The sequence below is a fragment of the Varroa jacobsoni genome, unplaced genomic scaffold, assembly GCF_002532875.2.
Source record: "Varroa jacobsoni isolate VJ856 unplaced genomic scaffold, vjacob_1.0 scaffold_1338, whole genome shotgun sequence".
Taxonomy (NCBI): Eukaryota; Metazoa; Arthropoda; class Arachnida; order Mesostigmata; family Varroidae; genus Varroa; species Varroa jacobsoni.
The window spans coordinates 181,108-208,972 of record NW_019214240.1 but is presented as its reverse complement, the minus strand read 5'-3'; the positions used below and the strand labels follow the sequence as shown (position 1 = coordinate 208,972).

Below are 27,865 nucleotides of genomic sequence, written 5' to 3'. Positions count from 1 at the left end.
AATTGTGTTTTTGTTTTTGAATGATTTTATTATTTTTACTCGATATGCTATTTTTACTATAAGCCCATTTCCTTTTAAATTAAAATAAATAAAAGCTAATAACGCTGTTCGAATCCGCGATTTCCTGTCAAGCGATTCGAGCGGATATTGCTTCTTTGGGGTGCACTTAATGGAGTGCAGCCATAAGTGCAGCCTGCGAGATACATACGTGTATGTATGCTATGTTATAAATCCTGCTAAGGGAAATAGGATAGGTTGGCTGTAAATACGGTCCAAGGCTATTGCAAGAACTATACCCAAATGAACATCCAGTGCCGTCCAAAGGCCGGAGACAGCTGGCTGGTGCCCGCCGTCGCCATCATTTAAACAGAACCCATTGGGACTAACAGCAGCGATAATGGAATAACAGAGCCATCTCCCAATAAGGGCGATTAACCGCTTGAGTTGTTTCCTTCTGCCGGCTGTGGTTCTAACTGTTCGTTGTTTTTGCGGTTTACTTTCCTGTTTCAATCACTACTGCACTCGCTGTCACTGTTGAACGCGATACCCGTTCCAACCCCGATTATTGCTAGCAGGTTGACCTGAGTTGGCATGAGCAATTTAGCACAATGAACTTTGCCGGGGCAGATTTGAAATATACCGATAGTCATTGCTGCCGTTATCGTCGCTGTTGGGGTAGCGGAGGTTAGGTCGGTTGGATACGATGATGCCTCCGTGCAATGCACCTGTGCCAACAAACGGCTGCTATCAGACAGTACAATTTGTATAGATTGAGCCGGAGGGACTAACTTGAGAAATTAACAAACTGGCTTATTATTACTGTTTCACTGACCACCACGAGTTCGGCATGGGCATCAAACACGTATATCTCAATTTTGCTAACTGTAGAAACCAATAAATAGTCCTTCCGCCCAAACGCGCGGCGTAATCGCGGCTTGAGCATCCATCAGTCGTGGTACACGGGATTCCATTAAACCGTGTCGTCGACTAACGCTGCTCTGAGCCATTTTACTCCATGCTATGCTACTCGACCCTACATAGAAAATGATGGTTATAGCAGAATCGCTATCTCCACCTTAACGTCCTTTTTTTTTATCAATGGAGCTTTATGAATGAATGCCGCCGTACTCAATGAACGTGGACTACGACAAACATTTTACGCAAACGTTTGGGTGCGCTCTTATTCTCGCGGCGCCAGCGGCGGCGGAGCTGGCAACGACAGCAGTAACATGGCCCTATAATAGAAAAAATCTACGCATTACACAGGAAGTAGCTGTCAGTAGTAAATGAGTGAGAGCATGAGTGCAGATGTATGTTGTTTCCGACGCTGTCTGGCTGGATTCTGACTGCGAACTATCTTTTCGTCGGTTGCTTGCGAAGAAATGACTAACGACCCTGACGCGCAGCCATCTTTGCCGCTGAGATCTGCAGTAGAATGCCCACCCTACTGCCGCACCAGATATCGAACAGCTGTCGATCAAATAGTAGTAATTATAGAACTACAGGAACATGAAAAAGCACCCAAATCCACAACTAGGTGATACCGATCGGGTAAAAATTGGAATTTTTTAGCGCTTATTATCATGAAGTACTACCAAACGCTTGCTCACTAAAAAGTAGCACCTCAGATCGCAGCGACAGTGGATAGGAAGAGCTAAAATTAGGGAATTGAGCAGCTGTGGATGAATGCATTATCTGTCGTTGGAAAATCCTGGCGGGGAAATCGTTGGAGTTTACATAAAGGATATACACACGGGCTTGTAGGATACAGATATATAAATACGCATGGCAAGACGTATGAAACTTGTTGCAGAAGGCAAGAACGCGAACTACTACTGTTCACTATTAAAAACGCGGTGACCCATATGGTAATACTATAGATACAATAACCGCAGCCAAATAAATACATGAACAAAGTAGGGCAATTAAACGCTTAGACGAAAAAAAAAAAATAAAAAGAAAGACTAGTTCATATAATTGTTTTTTAAAAATGTTCAAGAAGTCGATTTCCATGACTTTTAAAAATGAGTTAAGTAACTTCGCAACACGCGGCCTTTCATAGTGGAGCTTCCTTTGTTGAGCCTTTGACACGCTCTCTTGAGTAATTTCATTAGAAGTCATATATATGTATGTATATATAAATATATATTGCGTGACTTCCCATTCGCTTTTAACTTGTGATTTATTGTTTACTGTAGTAAAATGCAGTATCAGTATTGGAGTGGATAGGATCATTTATTTAATTTCTATTATGATTATAATAAAAAAATATAATGGTTATTAATCTTAAAAACATTGCGTTTATCAATAGCTGTTTCGATTTTAATTTTATATATACCGCAGTATAAACCTGCTACAGTATATTGCCCTCGTTACGTCTATGCAGCATGTTAGGTTCTTCAGAAATTAATGAACATATGTTGATATGATTGACAGATCCGCTGTTCGAATCCATAAAAATATTTAAGGACCGCCACATGAATAAATATATAGTGAACAGGTTATATTTAACACATGCTTGCTTACTAAGGTCACGGCGCCATAAAGGGCGAACTAAGCGTAGGATGTTAGTGCTGAGAAGGTTTAGGCCCTACGCAAGTTTGGAACCGACAAATTGAAATACGTGATATACCTTTTGTCCTGAAACCTAGTCATGACACAATGGGAATTAGAAGGAACATTTAACGCCTGTTTAAAATCATTAAACTCCTACTGCAATGTTTTTTTTTTTTCGAACTCTAAACTAGAAGGCAAGCAAATTGTTATTATAAGGCCCAGTCAGCACTACTTTTTCTTATTACATTTCTAGTTATTTTACTCCACTTTATCTTATTAGCTAAAAATAACTATTTTACTATTAACAAGGGTCTGAATACATATTTTTTCAGATACGCGCTCTTTTTCTAAATAAACAACGAATATTCTCTACTAGCATCTGCCGTGCCAATGTTTCCATGGTAGTAAGATGACCACGCTAAGGGTGATTCTCTACTTATATAGGCAACGGGTTCAGGTCGCTTGTCGCCACTTATGCTTGTTCTTTTGGCCAAAAGTATTATAAAATAACAATTTCCCGTTATTTCAGACATAACCAATGCGATTGATGCTTTGTTGATACTTTCCTACACATGTGGTCGCAAGTCTCAGCCCTTCTAAAACTTTCCTTCAACGGTCTAGCCCCCGAACAGCACTACAAATATAGAGAGAGTATTGCATACTATATTAAGTAAAGGTTCAATCAATGCTGTTGAGCGAAATCCTCCAGCACCTACGTGTTCCATCGCCAGGACTGCCACGTCTATTAATATCATCATACGTTCTCCAATATAAATATGAATCTAATAATAATGTTTGTGTCAACTATCTATTTCACCCTATCGTATCATTCAGCTGTCCTGCGTCCTTTACAGCGACACCCGCATACTTGTTCTTCACGCGCCAGTCTGTTCACACAACTCGGCGAGAACCGCCGTGAAAGGACCGACCGATAACTTGTCTGATCTGTGATCCTCCCCTTATTTTGTTTATCATTCCGTTGTTTACGTATTTAGCTTGCTTTTGCTGCTGTATCTACTGCTCGTGCTTCTTTCCTTTTTATCTACTTTTATTTATTTGTTCTTTGTTGAGCACCTCCCTTTTTGAAGCCGCCCAACCCCATCCTTTTCTATACTTCGTTTTCTTTTTGTTCTGCCTGCCATTTTCATTGTCTTCGTCTTTTTCTGCTTTCGTCCGACAGTAAAATTCCCAAATTAGAAAAGGCCCGTATTTCCCGATGTTCCGGACAAGCCCAACATTTCACTGGAGTCGCCCACCTGTGCCCGTTCGCATAAAACCTAAAGGGGAACTATCGGTGTCTGGCTGCAGACGAAACGACAGAAGCAGAAGCACTTACGCTGTCGCCATTGCTGCGAATCGGGCGACGCTCTAAACGAGAAAGGAAAAACAATTGGAGCGGCTGCACGAACCGCTCTGAACGGCCAAGTCTGCAAGCGAAGAAATCTCTCAGATAGACTCCTGTTGAATTTTTCGCATGCTTGCGCGCAGGAGGGCTGAAGAAAATGGGGTAACGGGGCTAGACAGTACAGGGATAATTCCCATTACTTTTACAAAGATTCTATTTTTGGAACAAAACTAGTAAGACTAGTGGAGACGCGGACAAGTGGCCAGCGTCTCGATTAGTGCTATCAGCGCAGAACCAATGTACGTTCACATTGCTTGCGTTACTGTAGGTTTTTCCTTTATTCTTTGTTCCTTTCCCTTTATTGTTCGATCCGTGTTTGTTCGCACTCTTTGGTGCTAAATCTCGTTACGGTAAACGTCCTGGAAAGATTCAACGGTCTGGACTAGGTCGAACGAATGACGCGACCCGTGTATTCTAGCAAGAGACTTTTCCTTTCATGATCGTATGTGTTGGCGCTTACCGTTTTCTTTAATACAGCTGCAGCCCTGATGACAGCAGCTGCAAATGCCAATCGCGTAGACTCTATCGCTGAAATAGAAAAAAAAACTCTCAATCCGATCGCCTGCTGAAGTATGTAAAAGGGCCTATTAAAATCGAGCGCGTAACTAACATGGGAAATGAAGGAAGAACACACTAGGAGGCGAAAGTTAAACTAAAATTTCGTAGAATAACGCGGCCCGCCTTTTTTTTTTCTCAGCCATATGATATACGTGAAATTCATTTTCATACGATCTGTTCACATTCGTTCACGTCTGGATGTGTCATGAGAAATTATGTACTGTTTGTGAGAAGGCTCTGGCTTGGCTTTACTTGATCAGTTCTGTAAGAGCACTAACCTCCTCATCAAACCTTGAATAAAGTTGAACTGAGATTAATACTGTGCACTCAGAGCTTCGACCAACGACGAGTCTAAGGAAATTCGAGGCTAAGGAAGCGACGAGACCAAACAAATAATTATAGTTATATTGATAAAACTGCTTTTGTTTTTGTTATTATTGCCACTTTTGTACCACGTAAAATGCTTAACCTAACTAGAGGCTTTGAAGGTTTTCTGCAAGTACGATGGCATCCGAAGATCTGTCCTCTGAGTGTTTGAGAATTTTAATTTAATTAGTGTTTTTTTTTTTTTTTTTTTTTTTATAATAACGTACTCCATTTGTAGGCACAAATTTAAATAATTCGATTAGCGCGTCCTATATAATAGAAATCGTGGCCCTGGTCAATAATACTTTACATAATACAAGCAGCTGCTTCTCTCCGCTGGCTCAACAACGTTTTCACTAACATACGCAAACGATACTCTGTAAGTCCGCAACGCTTTTCGAAGTACTATGATTTCCTAACGAGGGACACTCGGTATTTTATATATTATTATATATATTGACCTTCATGATTTGCTGGCTGGTATCGTTCGAAAATATAATATACATCAACTAGAGGTTCTCCTGACATTATTACGTATTTTTCGGTAATGTGTATATATATACACGTATGGTGGCCAATGTGTCTGACGTTTGCATCTCCTTTGTGTCTATGTGAAGCCTAAAAAGGCCTAATGTAGACGCGGGGTAGAAAAATGCATTTGAAAAACTGTCAGTCATTTTTATAATCGAAAATTTTTGTTGTAAAGGTATTGAGTACCGTGCATACATGCAGGCGTACGAAAAATTATTAGGTTATTAAATATTAACGACGGTGGCTGAAATAGGACCAGATTTTAACTTCAGATATACTATATATTTGAAAATAGACGTAATGCACGCGAGAAGTAATGTCATAATCAAGAATTACTGTACTATGTCTAGCATGTACGAGGTCAACATCTCCGCACGTAGCCATGACTATATATATATATATATATATATATATATATACCATATAAAATGTATAATTACATCCCAAAACGCTTCGAGTATGTCGGCAGCACAGTAATTTGTCATAAAGTTCTTCTTTACAGGCAATTTAAGCCTGTAAAAAAGAAGTAGATGCATCAAAGACAGAGGAATCTTGGCCACCATTTTGACCTTTGGCACACACACCAACGACGTTAACGAACTTTCTACAACTTCTACTGGCCTCACGATATAATTTGTCTTCCGAAAGCGGCTGAATGGAACGGCCATCTAGATAATGATCTGTAAATTTCGCGTTTCTTCTTTAGTTTGCGGATTTACATAGATTCAAGTTGCATATGGACAACAGTTTGAAACCGCTATTAAATTTTATTGCATATGGCCGGGACAACGAAATACCATGCCCGTAGAAACAAATATTTACTTGAATAAAGACTTTCTTCCCCTTGTCTAATAATTTAAAACCTCACATCTCGCTGTTTACTGAGAGCCGGTAACCGCACCTTAAACGCTCGGACGCGTTTACACACACAAATACGTATGTACTATACGTGACCCATTTTAAACTTTGCTTTTAACAATAAGCTAGTCTCTTAGAGAAACCCTTCCACTTTGGTGAATAAGGCTCATGAAATACTCCATTCGAAGGTTTACAAATTGTCTCAATAATAAATTCGACCGTGTTAGACTGAGAAGCGAATCGAAAGTGGTACCTATGGTAAATATCTGCTGTTCGCCAATTCTTAGTCAACCACAAGACGTCTCAACATCGAAAACCGTGTCTCGTTGACAAAACATGAAGCCACAAAGTTCCCTTTTTGAGGCGATCACCACTCAAGACACAGTTTGCTCCCTTAAGGCCAACAACGCGCGTTCAGGGCAAGAATAGTCGTGATTTTTTGAAGACAAAACGCTTAGTTTTATAACTTGGTCTCGTCAGTTTTAAAGAAATAACGGATTAAGAAACAACACAGGTACAAAGCTAAGTAAACCAGATTTGCTACAGTCAAACCGCTTCCGCTCTGATTGCTGTTGCCATAAGTTAATACGAACTTTCTCCTAAAGTTCGTTTCTTCTAAACTAGCAATCAACCAACTTGGCACACCCTCTTAATTAATGGGTGAATCCTCTCTTACTTTATTAGCCCGATTCTCTACTATTATGGGGAGGTGACAAAATCATCTCACGATTGGCCAGGTGATTTTGTATTTTGATTGCGCGAATATGAGTGGGATGTTCGCTTCAGGAATCGGTCGCGGAAAACTTTAAACGTATCGTAGATTGTTTTCTAGAGTTTTGCCCCTTGGTTGATTATCGTTTACATAACCAAAAGTAAGGATACGCCCACGAGCTCATTGAATGACCTCGTCAAAGAATACGACTTTCACGTAATCTAAGACAGCTGAGCTCTGGAAAGCCGGCTGCTCAGATACATATTCGTACTAGATCACCGACATCTATACGAAAAACTTTGAAGTTCAAGGTCTTCTAGATAATTAGTTACTTTTATAATTTAAATTAAACTCTGCTTTATAACTGTTCACTCATGCGACAGCTCTCTGGTTTTTGATTCCATTCTTTGCTCTTTCATGGAACAGACAGGAATCGTTCTTCGTCCAATGGGGAATCTTCAGCTGGCAATTGAATTGTTTGCAGTTCCGGATGCTGTTCTTTCATTGCGTGTATTTTTATTGCAAGTGCTTTCTTTTTGCCTGCTATACTGACGTTTTTCGGTGCAGTGTGGTAGAACTGGACGCGAAGTTAAAAAAACCACCGATACAGATGTTCATATGACCGGAACCGCTATGCTTCGGCCGATAGTTTAACATTGTATATTTTGAGCTTAAGCTTTCAGCGCATGCTATACCGAAGCTGGCGCTTGTGTCTTCTCCTTCCTCTCGCGGTGCAAAAATGACTGTACTGACAGTGGCGAGCATGTTATTAGGAGACGCTTAAAATATGCACATGTGCTTTAAGTGAGGGCAAAATTAAAACGCATCGGGTACAATTACTTTGCTTGATATAACTTGATTGAACCTATTCCTCTTATTCCTACCCAATATAAATTATGCAAGCAAAACCATCCGTATTGCATTCGTCATGCCACATTTTTACATCGCAGTTTATTAAGGTCCACCTATTTTGGTAGTTTCATTTACACGACCGCACATACACACACAAATACAAAAATTGGACAAATGCCACAGGCATGTATTTTGTTCATACAACCGTATAACAACGATTAACAAACGTTCCTCTATTAACTTCTAGTACATAGCATTAAATTCTCACATTGACCGTTCTCATCTACGTAAGTAACGTATAGCGCCAGATTAGGTTACGCCTGCTCAGAAGTAAATCATCTCATCAGCACTAGCCATCCATCAGAAGTTTAGAAGCAATAACTTGTCGAAACAATAAGCGACGAACAAATTCTGCTCAACCCTGCCTGACTTCGGTACTTTGGAGGCTGTTAATAGTTGATGTACCTTTCTTGTTATCATTTTGTTGCGTACAGACTTGTCCAAACTTGCTGATCAGCTTGCTATTGTTCAGTTGCCGCTCTGAACTTCCATACGACAAGTCGCATTGGTCAAGTACTCGTGCTGCTTGCGGTTGATCCGAACAGGCCTGTTTCTCTTTACCCTCTCTCGCCGGTGAGATCAGCCTTGGAAGAACAAATATAGCCATTACACTGAAAATGTGCCCGTAAAAGTACATCTCCCACCACATCGCCATCGCTTTGCCAAAGCTAAGCAGTATAAATGGTATTGTCGCGTAAGCAAAGCCAGCAACGGTTGCAACAAACGTGATGGCGTCCCATACAAACCGGCTGCTCGCTGATTTCTGGAAAAATGGCCGAACACTCCGACGGACACTGCGAGCAGCTAACGTTTGTACGGCCAATGTCATGAAGGTGAGATAGTAACCGGGATAGAATCCGTGCCAGGCCGCCGATAGGAAGAAGGTCGTCAGTGTCTTGCTCGTTGCTACCCGATCGTAGCAAATGCTGCGTAGCCATTGTTGGGTCGATTTATTCCAGGCGGCAAGACCTTCACGTTGTGAGACAGCGGTCTCCACTCCCCAGATATCGACGTTCGTACACCCATCCCAATGGTCCTCACCGTTCTCATAGTAATAGCCCAAATTCGACGAATTGCAAATGGCCTCGGCCATCTTCCAAATAACGTAATACTGCTGACGGGTTAAAGCCGTGTACACAAATAGCCAAAACATTTTAACCGGCATATATGAGTTGCGAAACTCATCACTAAATAGGAATTCCTGCTGGAACCTTGGCACAACAAATATCAGGACAAGGATACAGAGGATGCAATCCAGCGAGCGTTTCAGCACATAAGGCGTCGGGTTTGGGTCGGACACCTCAGGCTTTTTCAGCTTGTCGTCGCCCTTGTTCTTCATATCGCGCTGACGATCTTCGAAGATCGTACCCTTAGTAACTGCTTCAAACTCGTTAAACGGTATAAGCGGTCCACAGAGTATTTGGTGAAAATCAAATCCGTAAGCGAGATACAAAATAAAGCTGGGCTTTTTCTTCACAGCGTGCTTGAGCATAAGCGGTGTACACTTCTCAGGAAGTTGCCCATCGCGAAGGTTGAAGGCCAGGCTGGTTAACCGTTGGGTCAACATCATTAGAGCGCCTGGAATAAATAGCAAACCGCAGCAAAGATGCGCAATGAGTTAGATTATCAATTTGGAATAAATTATAATATTTTCGACATAACATCCAAGCATTCTACCCCGAGATTATTTATAGTCGATCGTCAATTCTAGACCATAGAAGTAAAAAAAAATAATACCCGAACAGCATGAGACGGCTGCTGATGTCTGAAAAATACACAGTAGTTAGCTGCTAATCATTTTGTTTGATTCCGTCCTGCTTCAAGCTTTATGTCAGAGAGAAAATGTTTCCTCTAATTGTTACCCTAGCAAGCAAATCTAAACGCCGGAAATGGCCCAGCGTGTACATAAAGGACTACTCTATATATGTATAAGCAGTTACATTATTGAAAAAACCTCTAGCAACTTACTAGATCTCAGCTTGCTGAGAAAAATTCAAAGGAGTGTTTACTTTATAACAATGGCGACCAATGACTATTTGTCGGTAACGGGCTACCTACTATTTACAACTGTACAAAGTAGAGTTATTGATGAATCAATTATTCAATGGCTTTGAATTCAAGATTGGCTAAATGGCTAAACCAAGGACAAAAGGAATCACATGATAAAGTCGCATGTAGACCGGCAGCGCTTTTCTCTCGGCGGCTGTTTGCGGCTGGCGGTCGAAGTTATTCTTGACTACATAACAACCCCCCACCCGAACGCGGACACAGCACAAAGCTGATCGCAGGATTTCTTGTTGAATATTCCGTTTGACGCTTAATTGTTATTATTTTGTACCAGAGACAAACAGGAACCAGTCATGAGGACCGATACGGGACCACCACAACGTGTCTGTTTCAGCTATCGTCGCTGCGGACGAGTAAACGGCTGAACATTGTTCCCCATTATCAGCTACGCACAAGAGCGAAAATTGTGGGCGCTCGACACACATTTAAACCGACTTACAGCCGGGCAGACGCATACACACGCGCACGGGTTGCAGCTAAACGCCCGGGATGAACCGTTCGCCACCGCCGCTACCATCGTCATCGCTGATACTCAAACTGGTCGGAGCGCTGACGCCAACAGTAGCTACTTTATATATACCTGCAGCTGTAGGTAAAACTATAGGTACATCCGCTGAGAATCAGCTGTCGGATTTGCTTGCTAACAGCAACAAATCCAGCTAAAACTGGGCTAGTCGAATGCGTAACAAGAACATCCGTCATGTAAATAGTATACTTGTAGAAATCCAGACCCAAGCAATGCCTTAGTTTAACTAACCGCTTAAATTACTGTTTTTCTCTCGCTATGTATAGGACTCGTGTCACCATGCGGTTGATTTAACTGCTCATATTTGCTTTGTAACGAATACGCTTTTCTTATGCAAAGGTTAGAACGGAGCACTGTTAAACGGATTTTCCTGTTTTTGTTAAGATCAGCACAACGAGAAAATTACTCAACAGCTGTCAACTAATCATATGTCCGCTAAATGGTGGTCACCTGGGCGGTGTATGAAAATTTAGAAGACTAAAATTTAAGTTTCCGCCGTTTACGCTATCGTTACCCCCTCAGAGACGGACAAACGGATAGGTAAAAATGTTTTGAACACTTCAAAAGCAGCGCCATTTATTGGGCTTTACGTTAATGGACAAGTCGTACAATAGTATATGAAAGAAAACCATGTCTACGACAAAAATCAAACAATACGTTTCGCCAATAATCTAAACCGTTGCTACTTTTAGCAGTAGTAATAATGAGTGTTCGGAAGTACTCTAAAGCAAGCAGTTTTGCTGGTATTATTAAGACATATCTGCTATGTGAAGGTAGTTCCGTCAGATAAGCGTCTGCTAAAGACCCGGTGCTAAATAAACCTTGCGGAAATTGGAGCGCAGGTAAATAGGTGGGATGACATATAATACAATGATTAGCAAACGGTAGTATCTGCCCAGCTAGCGAAGCTATTGAAAAGGAAATGTTTTTTATGTTTTATCAACAGCTACAGTATAAATTTCGTTCGAACGAACATGTTAAATGCAGAAATTCATTTTCAGTTCTAACTCTGACTATTTCTATACTGGAAGACGTTGATTCCTACGAAACTGGAGCAGCTTTCTGCCTTAGCGCTATTCTGGGACACCTCAGGCACTTCTAATGATCAATCGTCAATCAATATCCTAGTAAAATTGCCAAAAATGTCTTGAAACATCGCGTGTTGTTCATGTTTTACAAGCAAATAAATATTGTCCAGATTGTATTCTGTAAGTTTGTGCGACGTGTTCTGTTAAAGAGCTTCGTTAGATTTCGCGCAGGAAACTTTTTCCTCGACGATACCTAACGATTTAGACGTTTTACAATCAAGAACTTCGAGTATTGCTGGACATAATCAAGCCCAGCACGAAGTTCACTAGTTTAGAATGGCTACTTCTGCGTTGTTTACAAAGTAATAAGGAGGATGCAGGAGTAGACCGAACGATACAGCATTGCATTGGTCATATGAAGGCGACGGTCAAAAGCGGTACCTCTCCGCACTGCTGGTAATGAAGTATGGATCTTATCCTTTAATCCAAAAAGACCACGATTTATCCTGCACAAACGAGATCTTTACGAAAAGAAGGCCCCGTTTTGTTTGTTTGGTGGAGCGTGAAAGAAGTTCTCGACCTTGAGGCTGTGATTTCTCGTATGACAGTGCTGCGCTACGTTGTGAATGTCAGCTATCTGAACTGAAGGAAATGTAACTTAATTAAAAAGAATGACCATTTACTCGTCAACGCGCAAGTTGCTTCGTGGCGAGAACCAGTTCGCCAGTTGGGCCTAGAAGTTCTCCATTACGCAGCTTGTTATTAGCCAGACTTGACATTTGTAAACCACCATCTTATTAATGTCGATGCACAATTACTAATAGGAGATGGTTTTCGGGCTTGACGGAATCAGAAAATAGGCCTATGATGGTTTTGATTCGACAGAATGAAAATTTTAGCGTAAGGACATTTGCCGATTGCCCGTAAACGGAAAAAGTATAAATCACTATTGACTATTGATGGTGTCAACGGTGTTTCAGGGAACAAAGTTGAATTTACCTGTACACATAGACACACACACACACAAATCGCGATACGGGTTTCAACTTGTTATTGCAATGTCGAAATACTGGAACATATATAGACTAGCAACTAATGAATTCGAATAAGTGATACTTAAACTAGAAAGGGCTTTGCAAAATATATGGTCGACGAGTAGAAAACATTAAGCATCGATCCGCGGCAGTAACCGCCCGAGCTAACATCACGGTAACTAAACATGGAGTACACTAAAACAGTATATTATCGTTACCATGGAGCCATAAGCCTACCCTAAATTAGCAGTTACAGCATTAGGGCCTAAATTCTACAGAATCTTGTAAAAAAAAACTAATAGGATACGGTACGTTATCATTGAAGCCTCAATTCTAGACTATATAACCCCTAACCATCCGAATATATCTACAACATAGTCAAAATACCCTATTGATCTTTGCAAACGATGTATGTACACAAAATATGTTGTTCTCGTATATTATCTAGGCGTTCTCGTGGAGTTCCTCGTGCCTGCATCAGTAGCTATGGATACCTCTAGATAATGCTCAGTTCTCAAACAAATGAGCGATTTGCACTTACCTAACGGAACATTTTCTTGGAACAAGAGAAATTATATATCTTTCCCTTATCGATATCTACGACGTCTAGACAATTTCATTGACGGAATAATAATAATACTGATAATATAATGCGTTATTATGTACGTAAATTTTAATTACGTATGGAAATTCTAGAATTCTGGACTTACCTGTAATGTCAAGTGTATATCCTTCGTAGTCGTAGTACATCCGTAACGCATGCATGATGCTCTGATAGCCGAGATTAAAGATTAGCGTTGTCCTCGGCAGTGACTCTATAGGGCAGAATGCTATCAGTAGAAAGCTAAGTGCCGTCTGAAGCAGCATGTGCTTAATATCTAACCCAAAACAAAAACAGAGTACAGCTACGCCCACAATTATAGTGTATAACTGTCTCGCTAGCGGAGTCACTCGAGATGGATGAAGGACCACCCGGTAAACGCTACCAAGTAGAATGCAAGAGAATCCGGCTGCAATATAATTAAACTTATCCAGTTGAACACCGAATACATTAGCAACGGGCTGCAGAAGTTGATTGCCCCGGTACCAGCCGTCACGCACTACCCAATGAGACATTGCCAATTGATAGCGGCCCGAAGTCTCAAAAATCCAGATCAGCAGGCACGCGCATACAAGTACACGTGCACACATACACACTCATGCAATGCTCGAAACAGCTTCCACGAACAGTTGTTCGAATGTTGTCGTATACTGTTTGAATATCGATAATCGGTGATGTCTGCGTATGGCCTAAAAGCAAGATGTTCGTGTCGTCCTAAAAGCCGTCCTTAACAGATTAACGTTAGCTGACTAATTAAAACACTCGATACTACTGCCTTAAACATTCGTTGCACCTTCACTGTTGCACTGCAGCTCGGTTCCATTGCACAGAGTCAATCTAATCGTTATTTTAGTTGATGTCGACGGTGCGCTAGATGACTTACAAAACTAATAATGGCGCCACCATCACCAGGCGTCGTCGCAACATTAGCACCGGTAAGAACGCGGTAAGAGGTCTGTGGCAAGAGCGGTTTGGCGCGCTATAGCATGATCACTGCTAGAACGACCACACCAGGCAGTGCAAATATCTGTTTCTTGAAAATGGCTCCAGGAACCCGGTCTAACAACCTAGTGTTGTCAGCAACCGCTGGTCGCTTTCACTTATCACACCAACGCGACTTTACGCTGGGTCTGTGGATCGGAATAGTTGGAAGAGCAGGAACAACAGTAGCTGATGGTTCTGGTAATATGCTGTCCTTGTGTTATTAAAAAAAACGCAAAAGGAACAGGAAAACTGAGTATTTAATGTCACTGATAATGACGAAGACTTTTGCATCTTCCTTCTCCGTTACCTCCTTCCCGCCTTTTTCCTGGTCGTCGTTGAGCTGCACCTGTTTCTCTCCTTTCCTTTTTCTTAACGTTACGCGCGTGCGACGATTGGTGCCATAGAAATTCTATACTGTACAGTGAATAGCTGTTGAGGCTGTGCTCTCGGCTGTTGTTGGGGGGAGAGACCGATTGGGTTTCTTTTATATTAGTAATGTACGCCTGAAAACTATGCTTCAGCGTTAATCGACACATATATCTTCCGGCTGTCATTAGCCCGTGTAGCTGGCTGTCCGCTTATCGGAACCGTTAGAACCATGGGTATCTGGGCGCTGTCTCCCCAGCTAGATTGAAAGGACAACAAAGACCGTCTACAGGACGGGATGCCCGAAATAAGCAGGCAGCAGTAGCAGCAGCCGCAGGATTTCACAAACGTTAAGGCAACAACAAAGTCGGCATACGTCTCGTGTACAGCAAAACGGCAGAAGGAAGCTTGTCGACGGCAGCCATTCGTACTACCCGTTACTATTTTGGAAGGATCAACATGGCGATATTGTATGGCGTTGATGTTTGCTTCAGGCCGTATGTATTGCAAGTCGGTTACAGATAAGAGAGCGGAGCTGGCCTATAATGACTTATGTGGATGGCACTCACTTCTGTGACTATAGCGCCTCGAGAAGCGTACGACCTTAACGTGAATAACAGCGCTGGTCAACATGCAGATCTGAATGCGCATAAATTCGTTCAGTAACAGTATCAGGATGTGTTATCATTATAAGTGGAACAATTATTTAAGTTTGTACGCACGCACGCGCAGACAACCCGCACTATAAGACTATCGCGGCAGTGGGCGCGAGCCGTTAATAATTTCACTTCAGAGCGACCGCATAACCGCGTGCTGCGATAATGGTTGTATATGATTTAATTGTCAATTACGCCTTATCAATTTTGATCTGGGTTTTTGATATTAGTAGCATAGGATGATAGAAACAGAGAAGCGGACCGACGTTATCAGACGTTTGTTGTTATTGCTATTATTGTGTAAGAGAAAAATTGTCGGTTTGCCTTATATATAGAGTGCTTTTAATAAGGTTATATTGATTTGAAGAAGCTAAGGATCTGCAACGGAACTTGCCGGCGTTATAGACCCTCTATTGAGGGGCGCCTATTAATTCTCTCTTTGCAGTTTCCGTTGGTCGTTGTTTCTTCCTGTCGTCGTTTTTTTTTTATCAGTAACAGTTTCTGTAGCTGAACTTGGCCGTTGACGTTGAGCTAGTCTTAATTTTTGCGGCAAACTAGACGTTGGGCAAACCGCAGCCGATTTCGTTATGGTCAAAGATCGCTCCCCACCATGTAACATGCAACAATGTGCCGGCCGTATCGCACGTCACAATCTCTGCACAGTAGAGTAGGACAAAATCTTAATCTAAGTATTTCTTAACCTGACAATAGAAGTTGCAGGCCGCGTTCGATGGTTACTCAAAACTTGCGTGTTCATGCCTGGGCTTTTGGCAAAGGCCGTCATTCGTCGATCGGGATCGTAATAACACAGTTGTTCGTATCCAATACGAGCTTCCATTTCACCATACCGCTGCGATCAGAAATCCCCTGAAGTTATCAGGAATGTTTTCTTCGAACTGACCAGCCGCCTACGTGTTCTACAATAAGATACACGGCAAATCGAGAACGTCAGGGCAAGATGCATCTGATACGCACATAGGTTGATGTCTAGCTGAATTGCACATCTTCGAAGCTCGACATTATCAGCAGCAGCGGCAAAAATTGTTCACCCATTGCTTCTCGTAATACAAAATTGCTGATCAGAAACTTTATCCCTCTGAACAGCAAATTTACGTAATAACAGCATAAGTAGGAACAGATTACTGAGCGCAGGCGGAATATCTGTTGCTGGTTGTATAGAACTAATTTTTTCCATTTAAGATGCCAGTATCTTCTATATCGAATTGTCACCACGAACTTATCTCACATGATATTCACATTATGCATGTGTTGTTTATATTTTTCCATACAGCGCATTATCTCACGGCAGACTTGTTGCCTATACATGATACGTGCAGAGCAGGGCTAGCGACAAGTAGATAGGTAAGCAGTCATCAAGAAACGCCGAAAATCCGCTAGTCCCTTGCAAGTTAAATTTAAAAAGATAACAAACACGTGCGCACAGAAATTGGGAAAATTAGCTGCTCCCACAAGCTGCGGGCACCTCCGTGTGCTTCTCACCGCTCGTACTTTGCCATTAATATATTCTTAGATGAACTCTTACAGAGTTGGAAGTTTTTGCGGCGGCACCTTTCACACATAGCTATAGTTACGGTCAACCGCTCCACGCGGCGTTTACCCAATCATTGTACCTACAATATCAGTCAGGAACGTTTGCAATGACCTAACGAGAATTCTTCCGTAGTAATTGCACATACATTCGATGCCTACTCGAGCTGTTTGCCTTTGCTGCCGCTGGTCACGGGGGTGACTTCATCCGTTTGCCTTTCTGCTCTGTACGTTTGCCCTTCCACCAGTTCGCCTGCTTATCCGTATATAAATATGTATGTATGTATATCAATTTGACCGCTGCATGTCCGTGTGCCGCGGTGTGTTCCTTTGTGTATATATCATAGGTCATTTGTTGTTGTGATGGTCGCAACGTTGTTGGTGGGCTCTGGACGAAGTTCGGCTGCTACACTATCGGCAGTTTAGTGGTAGGTCCCGCCAACCGACTCTATGACAGGCTTACCTCCACCCTAAGCGGTAGCGGTAGCAGTAACATAGAGAGATAGTAGCGCGAATCTTGTAAGTAAGATCTCTAAGTAAGATCCGGTCTACTGGTATTGCATCCGCGGCTACAACACGGTAAAGTTCCCCTGGCTTGTGCAGTGATGCGGGCTGAAACAGGCTTGTTGTAGACTATTACACGACGGTCATACGCTAGGACTCCGTTGAAGCAGCCTCTAGGGCAGCGCTATGGACGTGTGCAAGAAACCAGTACCCAGCTGCGACCCAATCCCCTAAACATGCACACACGCACTCACTAAGGCTAAGCCACTTCGACCTTTTTTGGCAAGCAATTACAGATCGATCCACCCCGAACTCTATCGCCAGCGCTTCTTCAAATCAATCAACGAATTCTTTTTCCTACACCTAAAATAGTTCTAGCAGCATAGACTTAACTGACTACGCAAAATCATCCACCACCAAAACATACTTCATCCCCTTTGCTTTGACTTTGTGAAACTGAGCACCCAAGCGTCGTCTGCCAAATAAAGTCGATCTGGGAAAGGGACCTATGTGAGTAAAAACAAGACTTAGCGCTACGTCGAGCGAGTTCGTTTGAGGAGCCGTAACCTTCCGACTAAAGGTTGTAATTCGAAATCCAGTGTAAGATTCAAAAAATTAAGCAATGTGTAATGTCGTTCGAGGTAAAGAATAACGAAGTACGGTTTATCCATTGGTTATATTTACCAAATCCGATGTTATATCTGGATTCGCGGTGCACTCAGTAATTCGTATAATTAATTCACAGCCGTCAATTAAGCCGACTTCGCGCACAGGAGCATGACACGAATGGATGGAAAAGAAGCGAAGGCCCTTTGGTTCTTAGGGTGAGGGAAGTGAACTAAACAACAATAGACAATAGGCATGCGAACCCTCTCTCAAGGCTGCAGGTGCTGCTGCGTTTCACTTAGGGCTTTCATCCGGCACGTCGTAGGTTATTGGGCGGATCATGCGCGGAAAGTCAGGTCGTGCCTGTATTCAAAGAAGCTATTCCAAATAACTCAATCTAACAGGCAGCATTCTATAAACGTGTGTGAAAGGACATAGGTACATATAGACTGAGTAGATCTATTAAATAGCATAGCAGAAGTATAGGAGGAGATCTGCCTTTACTGCTGGACACACCGATTCTGTGAATATGTTTTGAATTATAATACTTGATGTTTACTGATAGACGGGGAAAATCACTTGTGTTTGAATAGGAGACATTGGGAACACGTATACACAAGCTTAGGCTCAACAAGCAGAAAAACTAATAATCTTTATGAGCAGAAATGATCTGTTTTAGAAAATCTACACTGCTGGTGGAACGAGTAAGGAAGAGCTCTACCAGCGAAACATGTTGGTGTAGGGTTCGGCGTCTACTAAGTAACTATTTTAAACAACTAATATAAGTACGAGTATAAGGACAAATAATTAGGCTATAACAAAATAGCTAGAACATAGTAATAATAAAAAGGAGAAACTTATCGAATTTAGATTCGAATTTGCTACTGTTGCTCCAACCGATCTGAACTGAAATCTTCGTTAAATTACAGATAATTTTTCATCTTACTAAGTACACTATTCCAGTAATAACCTGTGTCAACTAAAATCACATCGTTATCCTTCGTTGATCCTTTGTTAAGTTTGATCTGACAAAGGACTATTGAGACGAATATGTCGTTAAATATAATCAGTGATGAGTGGCCAGCATACGTTTTTATGCTGTTTCGTGAAAAGGTCATAGCACTATTGCTTTGCTATTGCGCTGTTCGAGTGATACGACAGGATACAAGGCCGATTGGAAGACACTCCGCCCATTAGTCCGAATTTTAACGGAAGATTCAATGATGCTTTTTTATCTATTCAAGTTTTTCACATATATGGAATAAATGAGAAAAAAAAAAAAACAGCTAATTAAAGAAGGTAAAGTGCGACATATTTCAAAACGAGAATACTCACTTAAAAAATTTATCATCGAATTTTCGCATTTGATTTCTACGTTTCATTTATATTGTGCTTAATTTTTGTCTTCGGAGTGCGTGACAAAGACAGATTTGCGCTGCGTGTCAAGGAGACTCTTGGAGCAGCCTTGAAAGGAGGCAGAGGAGTCAGTGTCTTTTGAAGGACCACGCGTTAGGCATTAGATGTAATAATTCCCGATGTGGGAGTAGCTTCTAAAACGCCCCTCTTCTAGGTATTTTTTTATTACCCTTCCATTTAACCCATCTATACTTCTAGCAAAGAACGAAGTGCCCATATATATATGGATACTTTCTGTAATTTTTATCTGATTTATGTTTATATTATAGTTTGTCATCGTTCTGCCTTAGTTAAGGATCACTGCGGTGCCTGATACTTTATAGTCTGCTAACTATCAAGGTTTATAGTCTATCAAGGAACGCCATTTAACCAACTTAGCCGATACCGAATTCCTATAGCTTCCATTGTCTGTTCACGTACCCAAACTGAACTCTCTAGTTACCTACGAGCATGTACAAATCCACATTTACTATGGCCAAATCGACAGCGAAGACTTGGTTCGTGTTAAGCGGTGTCAGACCGTTGACAAATGGATGGCAAGGCGATTCGACACTCTAAACTTAAATGTTCGAATTAGTTTGCCTAAATTCAGGCTTCATCCATGCGATGGACTAACTAGTAGAAGGCAACGATTAGCCTTAGTCCTTAGCCATCTGCCCACAGCGCTAATTGCAGGAACTGGCGAATACGTTTAACACCGAAGTAACATACATAGCCACGCGAGTCCACAGCTTTGGAGGTACTCATTGCTCAAGCAAACGTAGTCGAATGAACGTCCTCAGCAAACTACGTGCTAAGAGTCTCGTGCACTCAGATAGTTGTCCTTGATGTAAGCGACCTTACGACGAAGGAAACGAGTAAATTTTGGGGAACTAGTGACGCTGGGAAAACTAAACTTGTCGATCTTGGTCCTCACCTGTGAGGCTCCCAAAAGCATAGAAGATATATATTAGAAGTATATAGTTTGCGGAAATTCGTCATGCCCGAAGTTCGAACTGACACACCAGAATTTTTGAAATAGAAAAGGGAGGTAGGCAATCAACAGAGATCGCGTCGGCTATACAACAGGTCGTCCGGTCGAAAATGGAACAAATAACATCGGTCGGAGACCTCATCGTGCTACCCTGTTTTCCGGAACTCAATTTTTCTCGTTTCCTGCCAATATTCTTGCAATACAATACAACAACGGAAGGTTACTCGGTGGCAGGTTTTGCACTTAGGACTTCGCAAATACACATCTAGATAAACACGAGAAGGCCACGCTGCAAAGTAGCAATTTATATATATATGTATAATAACCCAAACGTCAACTAATCAATCACATCAACAAATATTCGAGACACGTATACTCGAATGTCAAAGCATAGCCAAGGGTAGCGCTTCGAGACGCTTACAAGCAGAGCTATAGGTTATGCTATGAATATCGAAAACTCTGTGGTTGCTGCCGTTGCGGGATTTGGTATTATAACTACAGCTGCTACGATACTATCGTGCTTTGGACGGTTTAGATTGCGACCACACGCTTCTGAGGTGCAGATTCAGTAGCACCGAACGGCTCAATGAACAAGAGAAGCTCTACCTTCTCCCTAGTACAACTTTCCAATGACCTGAACATTTGCTGCTGTGGAAACTGTACTGCAGCAGACTTCAGGTGTCCATGGTGTCCTAGCAGTAGGTAATCTTCCCAAAAGCCTCTGAATAGCGGTTTATTAAAAGATTACTCTTTGTAATGAAATTCAACCGATTGGTTGAGTTCTTTTTGAGAGGAGTGTGCATGGTCCGGCCCGCGCCGCTGTGCAGGCAGACAGCTGATTCAGATGATATTCCTGGCAGGATCAACTAACTGAACGCTAGAAGAAGCTAACTTATATAGCCACTTGATATCCGTTTGCTGGTGCGTTTAACTGTCTGGTACAGAAATTTTTAAGACACATATTTAGTGGCCTCAGCGGATAGAATTTCAGTTGGACTTGATCACTGGGCGATGGTGATGAAACCGGGTATCGACACAAGCCTGCGTCGGAAGGAACTGTTGTGGCCGAACGCAATTTCCTGCTTAGTAAATAAGGACACGAAATGTAAGATGACTAAGAGGATAATTCTCTGGAGACAAATGCCATCGACCGCCAAAGATGGATTCTCCTAGGTCGGTTTTGGCAAAACGAACAAAAAAAGAAAATAAGTCACTCATATAGTCAAAATAAAAGGCGTTCTTCCAGTTTACATGGTGCCTTGCAAGATACACCCTGTGTACCTCTCGTCTGGATCGTGTTATTCTTCTAATGAGAACGCAGCCCTCCGTGAGCCGTTTCTTCTTCGGAAGCCACTCCGTTTTCACCGCCATCTAAGATAAGTATGGTAGGCTATACGACCATACAGACGTATACGATTGTGGGATTGCTAAAAGTAATCTCATTGTAATATCAGGACAAGTATAAGGCGATAATACGAGCGCCGAAGGTTGAACAATTATATTTGCGTCTGTGTATCTTCATAGCCATACACTTCAGAGACTTTGAGACACGACAAAGATTTGGGTTCTACGAAGAGGGAAACCGGCAGGGAATCGATTAACATTAATTCGCTGCATCCGCTGGCTGTTTCCTTTGCCAGTTCCGTGAGAGGTTCCATGGATGCAGCAGCAGCTCCGTCTAGGCACAAACCATGGATATTGATTAGTTAATGATAAATAAAGAGGTTTTCTTATACGGCTATGTATAAGATCGGTCGGCTATGTTAGCATGAAACAGTAATGCTGAGCATATGCTCGCCAGTAGTTTCCGTCAAGTTCGTCTATTCACGAACGGTATATTCGTCTACAACGCACCGCTGTGCGTGACACCGTCTGGCGGCTAGAAGCCAATTATGATTGCCCTCCTTTAAGATGCATGCACTTACATCGCTATTATACTGTGTGAGTTATCCGAGTGTTTTGCTATGAATGGCTTTGCTGATCAACCGATTCACAAAATCGAAGACAAATTCACATACCCTAGAATAGATGGAGAAAAAGCCTTTGTATACGTGTATTAGAGAGCGATGTATAGGAAAAAGACGGATGGACAAATCCGTCAGGGAGCAGAGTCCGCAACGGCCATCAAATGGCCGCGATTAGCTCTTCCGCCAAAAGCCACGAGAAAAGTAGCAGCGATACTAGTAGCACCTCGTTTCGCTGGAACATCCGTTGCCGTCATCGATGCCCAGGCTACAAAAAAGGGCGCACACGCACACAAACACTCACACAGATATGGAACAAACTCATGAAGTGTACGACAGTGGCTATGAGCTTCGCTGAAATATACCCTATTAATTTTTAGGTAATTCGGATGATACGTAACATATAGAGCGATCGCACTTGAACGCTTATGATTTTTCTGTGATAGCACGGGAGTGTGGCTTTGGCTAGCTAGACTGCTAGATGAGTCCATGTTTTTAGTTGTGTTTTAGACACAGCTGGCGACAACTGGCCATCAAAACGTCGCCTGAACCTCTGCCAATTAGGAATCATCTCAAAATATCTACAGGTACAATTGAACGAACAAGAATGACACCAGCCAGGTTCAAGAAGAAAAACACGATATCATTTTGGAGGCAAATCGCTTTCTACAGCGTAGACACCTAATGGTAAGCTTAGAATACATTTCGAAAGATCGAATTAACGAACTTTAACTGCACAAGTCGAAAGCAATTGCTTCTTAAAGGCGTTCAGAGCGTTCATCTATTCTTCTCGTTCCTGGTACGCGATGATGCCAGCAGCGCCAGCAGCGGTGAAAACATACGCACGAAACACGTGGAGCACCTACAGCACCGCATTGCATCTGACGCGTCCTTTAGTAGCACCGCCGGACTTTGTTTGCAAAACGTGAGAAGACTTTGTTCGGTCTACAAGCTCATTTATCGTTTAGGAAAATTTTAGGACGAAAGTGGATGACGGCAAATGGTGAGGCGTGCGACGAATACGTCAACAATATGATAATTGCACACGATAATCATTGAAACTATAATGGTGAAACAGCTCTGTGGAAAACGTTGAACGTACAGAGTTGGTAGCGTTGGTCGTGCTGACGCAGCTTTAAATTGTTCAAGCAGCCATGAAAAATAGGAATTAGTCAATGTTTTATTTCGTAAAAGACTGTACCGTTTAGTTCAGAAGGGACGCATGCCCAAGCAGGCATATGCATATATGCTTTTTCTAGCTATAACGTATACAACTATATTGTGAAAGTAGAGGTTTTTTTCAATTAAGTTTCACTAAGTGTGCGGGGAATGAGCACAAAAGGTTGTAGCTGCATTACGAGCATAAAACCGACGAAAATGAAGGCCGAGCTTTATCGCATATTTTGAAACCTTTTTAAGAGCAAGTGACTTTCCACGCTTGCGCAAAGTACTCGAGGGAACGGCGAAGGATTTTTCCGTTCTTGCTTGCCTGTTCACGTTGCAAATTCGCCCGTTCACGCCCTACGAGCCCAGTAAACGAAACTAAATTCTATCAGGAAACGAATTCTAAACTAGCTGAAGCTCTTCAGCTTGTCATTCGGCTGTGACTAGTTCAATTACCGAACAATAAGGTTCGTACCCCCTAAATTGTTTCATATTCTCGTTCAGTGAGTGACTATTCAGTTCCAGAACAGAAATGTAGATCAACAGCAATCCTCTGGTCACGCTTAACTCGCGCTACATTCGATGAAATTTCGATTCGAATAAATCATCGCGCAATTCGATCACTCGATCGGAGGTCGGTTGGTGAACAGGTGGAAGTCCGTCTGCGCTTATTTACATCCCTCTTTGCTTTTATCTGATTTCTGATATGAGTCAGTAGCAAAACACTTCGGCTCATTCAAGTGTTCGTTATACTAGACAGAAATACATTTGTTGCCGTCGGTGTGCAGCAAGCGCTAGGGATAGTGATCGCGTTGTCTGTTGAGGACAAAGTAGATCAGAGAGCAGCACTAGCAGCCAACGGCTCACGCTGACGATAATGACAGGGGGACCCGTATCACGCAACCACAGCGCCGTCTCTCTCTACGGCGTTTTGATGCCGGCTCGTTGAATAGACGCCGGTTACCGTTCGGTCCTCGCATCGCGGTCCAACTATCCCTTGCTTTGCTTTGTTCTGCTGTTAGAGCAGGCATCCTCTTGTAGGAATGTGTGTGAATGCACTGACGGTGGGATGTCGCTTCCGCCGGAAGCATTAATGCCGTCGTCCCTCTCCAATCCGTTGGCTATCCTGCGATCGTTTAGGATGCTGCTCTCAGTGATCCGTACACACGGGGAGTACCTTCGCGTACCAGCCCTTCCACTTCCCCCTTTTCCCACCGCATTTCCCGTTTGGCTATGTTCGTACTGCGTCAGTATCGGTCTAAAGAGTGGCAGAAGTAATTCGAATTATTTGTGTCTATCTCGGTGTCGGTATGCGTGCAGAATTACACCGTGCGTGCGTGCGTGCGTCGGGGCGACGCTCAAGTTCGACAGAAACGTTTCATGTCATGGAAAAATATGATCTTCAAATTGGCTTATCGATGATATTTTAGCAGAACGTTTAGTACGAAATCTGTTGCAGACGAAATGCAAATAGGCACTAACATTTCCATGTTTTAATATTGAGAAGAGCTACCGCGTTCAGATTTGCATAGCTCCACACATACACGCTGCTGCGTATGGCAACGCACGTTAGTTTAAATCATATAGGCTAAGTAGAACGGTAATGAGTAGCGATACGATTTCCTCAAGCGGCATTTGCAATGTACACAATTCACAGACGTCTTCAAGAACAGACTGCCACATCGGAACCCGTCTCAATCTCTGAATTAACGCACCTCTGCAGCAATTTCCCTATGAGTGCTTTCCGTTCGGTGGACATAGTACAGAACCATAGTCAGCGCAATGCGAAATACACAAGCAAAATCTATATTAAAAACAGTTTTGACATGAACAATGTGGAAAGGTAAGGAAAATTTGACCTCCGAGACGAACAGGATAAGGGGTTGTGCAAACAGGTGTTTACTCGGGCGAGGCGGGTACCGGGGAAGACAGACAGAAAAGAAAAGATGGATAGATCTGTCTGCAGTACTAGAGGAGATTTTTATACATCCATTTATCTCTACGTTAGAAAATATGCTAGACATAAGAACGACGAATATCTACAAGCGTTCTATAGCAATAATAGTGACCAGTGTTAGCGTCTAATATCACTATAGTCAACTTATCATAAAATGAATACATTGCGTTTACTGATCCTTCTGTTTATTTTTCACGTCACTATATATACGCGTTAGGATAACATTTTTCTTGCGCCCATCCTTTGCAGAGCCTATCTCCAATTATAGGAACGTTTGACGATTTGAAGGTTTCGAGCAGATACGAAACTCACATTCGCCATCGACATCCACACTCGTGCTATTCGCGTTGTTGCTTCTGTCGATCATGGAACCACCATCCGTGTCGTTGTCTTCGGTTTGTTTTTGGATCGAGAGTGCACGTTGGAGAGAAGCTCTATTTGGTCGTTACAGCCGTTATTGGAACAGACCGGTAGACGGTTAAACAGGCAAAGAAGCTACGAGTGTTGTATGAAAATGTATCATGGATGGCGGCGCTGGGTGGTCGGCAGCTTAAGTCACTACTGCTGCAACTTCTACTACGGCTCGACGTTAAACTGATGCACTCACTCGCGGCGCCGTGAACAGCAATGACTCGTCGCGATTTGGGCACATACGCGATAGATGTCGCTGCTGCCGGTGTTGTCGCGGTCGCCCTGTGACGCTTCCGCCGGAACCAACCCGAAACATTGCTAGCGGCACCGTCACAACCGGCGACCGAACGATAGCAGCAACGGTCAGTCGATAAGTCGTATTTTAGTTACGTGGCGCACGAAGCCGAGACGCCTAGCGCGACCGTCGTAACGACAATACGAATTAATCCGACTTATAATAAAACGGCGTATACTATACACACACAGACCCATTTAGAAACAGAATCTCTGCCTAGAAGCGCGACAGCGATAATGAAAACGACGGACACTTTAAAAACCTATCATCTAGGGCTGACGAGTTTGCACTCTGTTTTCGGTGTTTTTTGTCACATCGCAATGAAACATGTAACATGTGTTTTTGTTTTACAGCCCAGCCATGCGCGTGCAGCGTAATATCATGGACCGTTTTACTGCGCCCTGTTGGGGCTACAGATATTAGAAAACGTTCATTTAAAGAAATTGCGTTTTTTCCTTCTATCCGGTGGTTTACCTTACTATCAGTGCATTTTGAATGTTGTCACTGTTTGAATTGTGGTGTAATACACTCGTAAAGATTGTTGAGTAGATCCCGAAATGCAAGATTTTAGCAGTCAGGGCAACGACAAGGAAAATCCAAACAAAATTGACGGTCTTTAAAATAAACTGGGACATATTTTTGTGGGCTGTTTGTTGCAGCGAGCATACGGTCACTCGCTACTCATCGTGCTAGACCGGAAGCAGTTCGTTTTGGGATTCAGTTGAAGGCTGGTGTTCGGAATATGAACGACAGTCAGGTTTTGTCCAATTTTCTTTCGACGAAGCCCCACCGAGGTTAAACTTCTTCAGTTACCTAAAACCGATACAGTTTCCACGCGATTTCTGAAAAATCTAAATGGCAAAAAACGGAGCATCCACGATAAACTGAAAAGTCTTTGGAGTGGCACAGAACTTATTTCTATTACTCTGGAATTTCGCTGCAAAAAATCAGAAGACGTTTTTTTGACACATCTAAAGGAACTATTCAAATATAAGATTTTAGTTAGATTTTATCTGCAAACGAGCAACAGTAGGTTTGCCTCGATTCACCTCAAACATTCTGTATATCTATGGAATTATCACAACCACGCGGCGTATGTATACACTCAACGTTAATAATAATGGCTGACTAACGCATTGTGTTTCTATCGCCATTTTCTAAAGTTTCCTTATTCCATCAGTTGTCGTAACGATAGGAAGCCGCAGCGTAACGTATCACGAGCGAACTAATCGGGTACCCTTCTACAAAGCACAAATCGTGGAGCAATTTGTAGGCAGAGCTGGAGAGCGACGCCACGTTTGAACGCGGAACGCTTTTCGTAATGAATAAATAAGATCCCGAGGTAAATAGTAGCCCCGGAGACGACCAATAACAGATAGATCTAACAAACAAAAGAACCAAACCACTCATAAGACACCCTGACGGACGTAAATAGATACCACATCCAAGTCCATACATAATACGCTAGGGCATTACAGAACACTTGGTTCGAAAGAGTATTTAGATGAGTATAATTCGATCAGTGGGATCAACTGATTCTATCGGAATTCAGCAAGGTAGTAATCATATTGCCCAAACGATGGCAGCGCACGTGGTGCGGCACAGAGTAATATTTTGAGGCTATGTTCATGGAAACGTAAACTTCATCAAGTAAAAAAAAAAAAAGCACATTAACACAACATGAGACAGCGGCTTATATCCAACATTTTGAAATGTGGTTCTCTATTGGAAATAAGATACACGACAGCACGTATCACAAGACGGTGATTAGTGATGACCGATTGTTGAATGTTATATGGTAGAAAATTTTTAAGTACTTTAGTTAGCCAGCTACTTTTGTATGCAGACATGTAAACGGGATGGTCAA

At 42.3% G+C, this 27,865-nt stretch overlaps 1 protein-coding gene across 4 annotated transcripts in view; it reads right to left on the bottom strand.

Annotated features, from left to right (window-relative positions):
* Positions 1–27,865, bottom strand: part of LOC111268955 (endoplasmic reticulum-Golgi intermediate compartment protein 1) — a 67,370-nt gene that overhangs the window by 23,314 nt on the left and 16,191 nt on the right. The window contains exons 2-3 of one of the 4 annotated variants that reach the window (XM_022848222.2): positions 13,264–13,368; positions 7,904–9,476 (exon numbers count right to left, since the gene is read on the bottom strand). The exons of 1 other annotated variant lie outside the window; for it this stretch is intronic. In XM_022848222.2, the coding sequence (XP_022703957.1) occupies positions 8,254–9,476; positions 13,264–13,318 (1,278 nt within the window). In that variant the 5' untranslated portion in view covers positions 13,319–13,368 and the 3' untranslated portion in view covers positions 7,904–8,253. Of the gene's footprint in view, positions 1–7,903; positions 9,477–13,263; positions 16,808–27,865 lie in introns of those variants that run through there. 2 more of the 4 variants (XM_022848220.2, XM_022848221.2) reach the window with 2 other exon arrangements.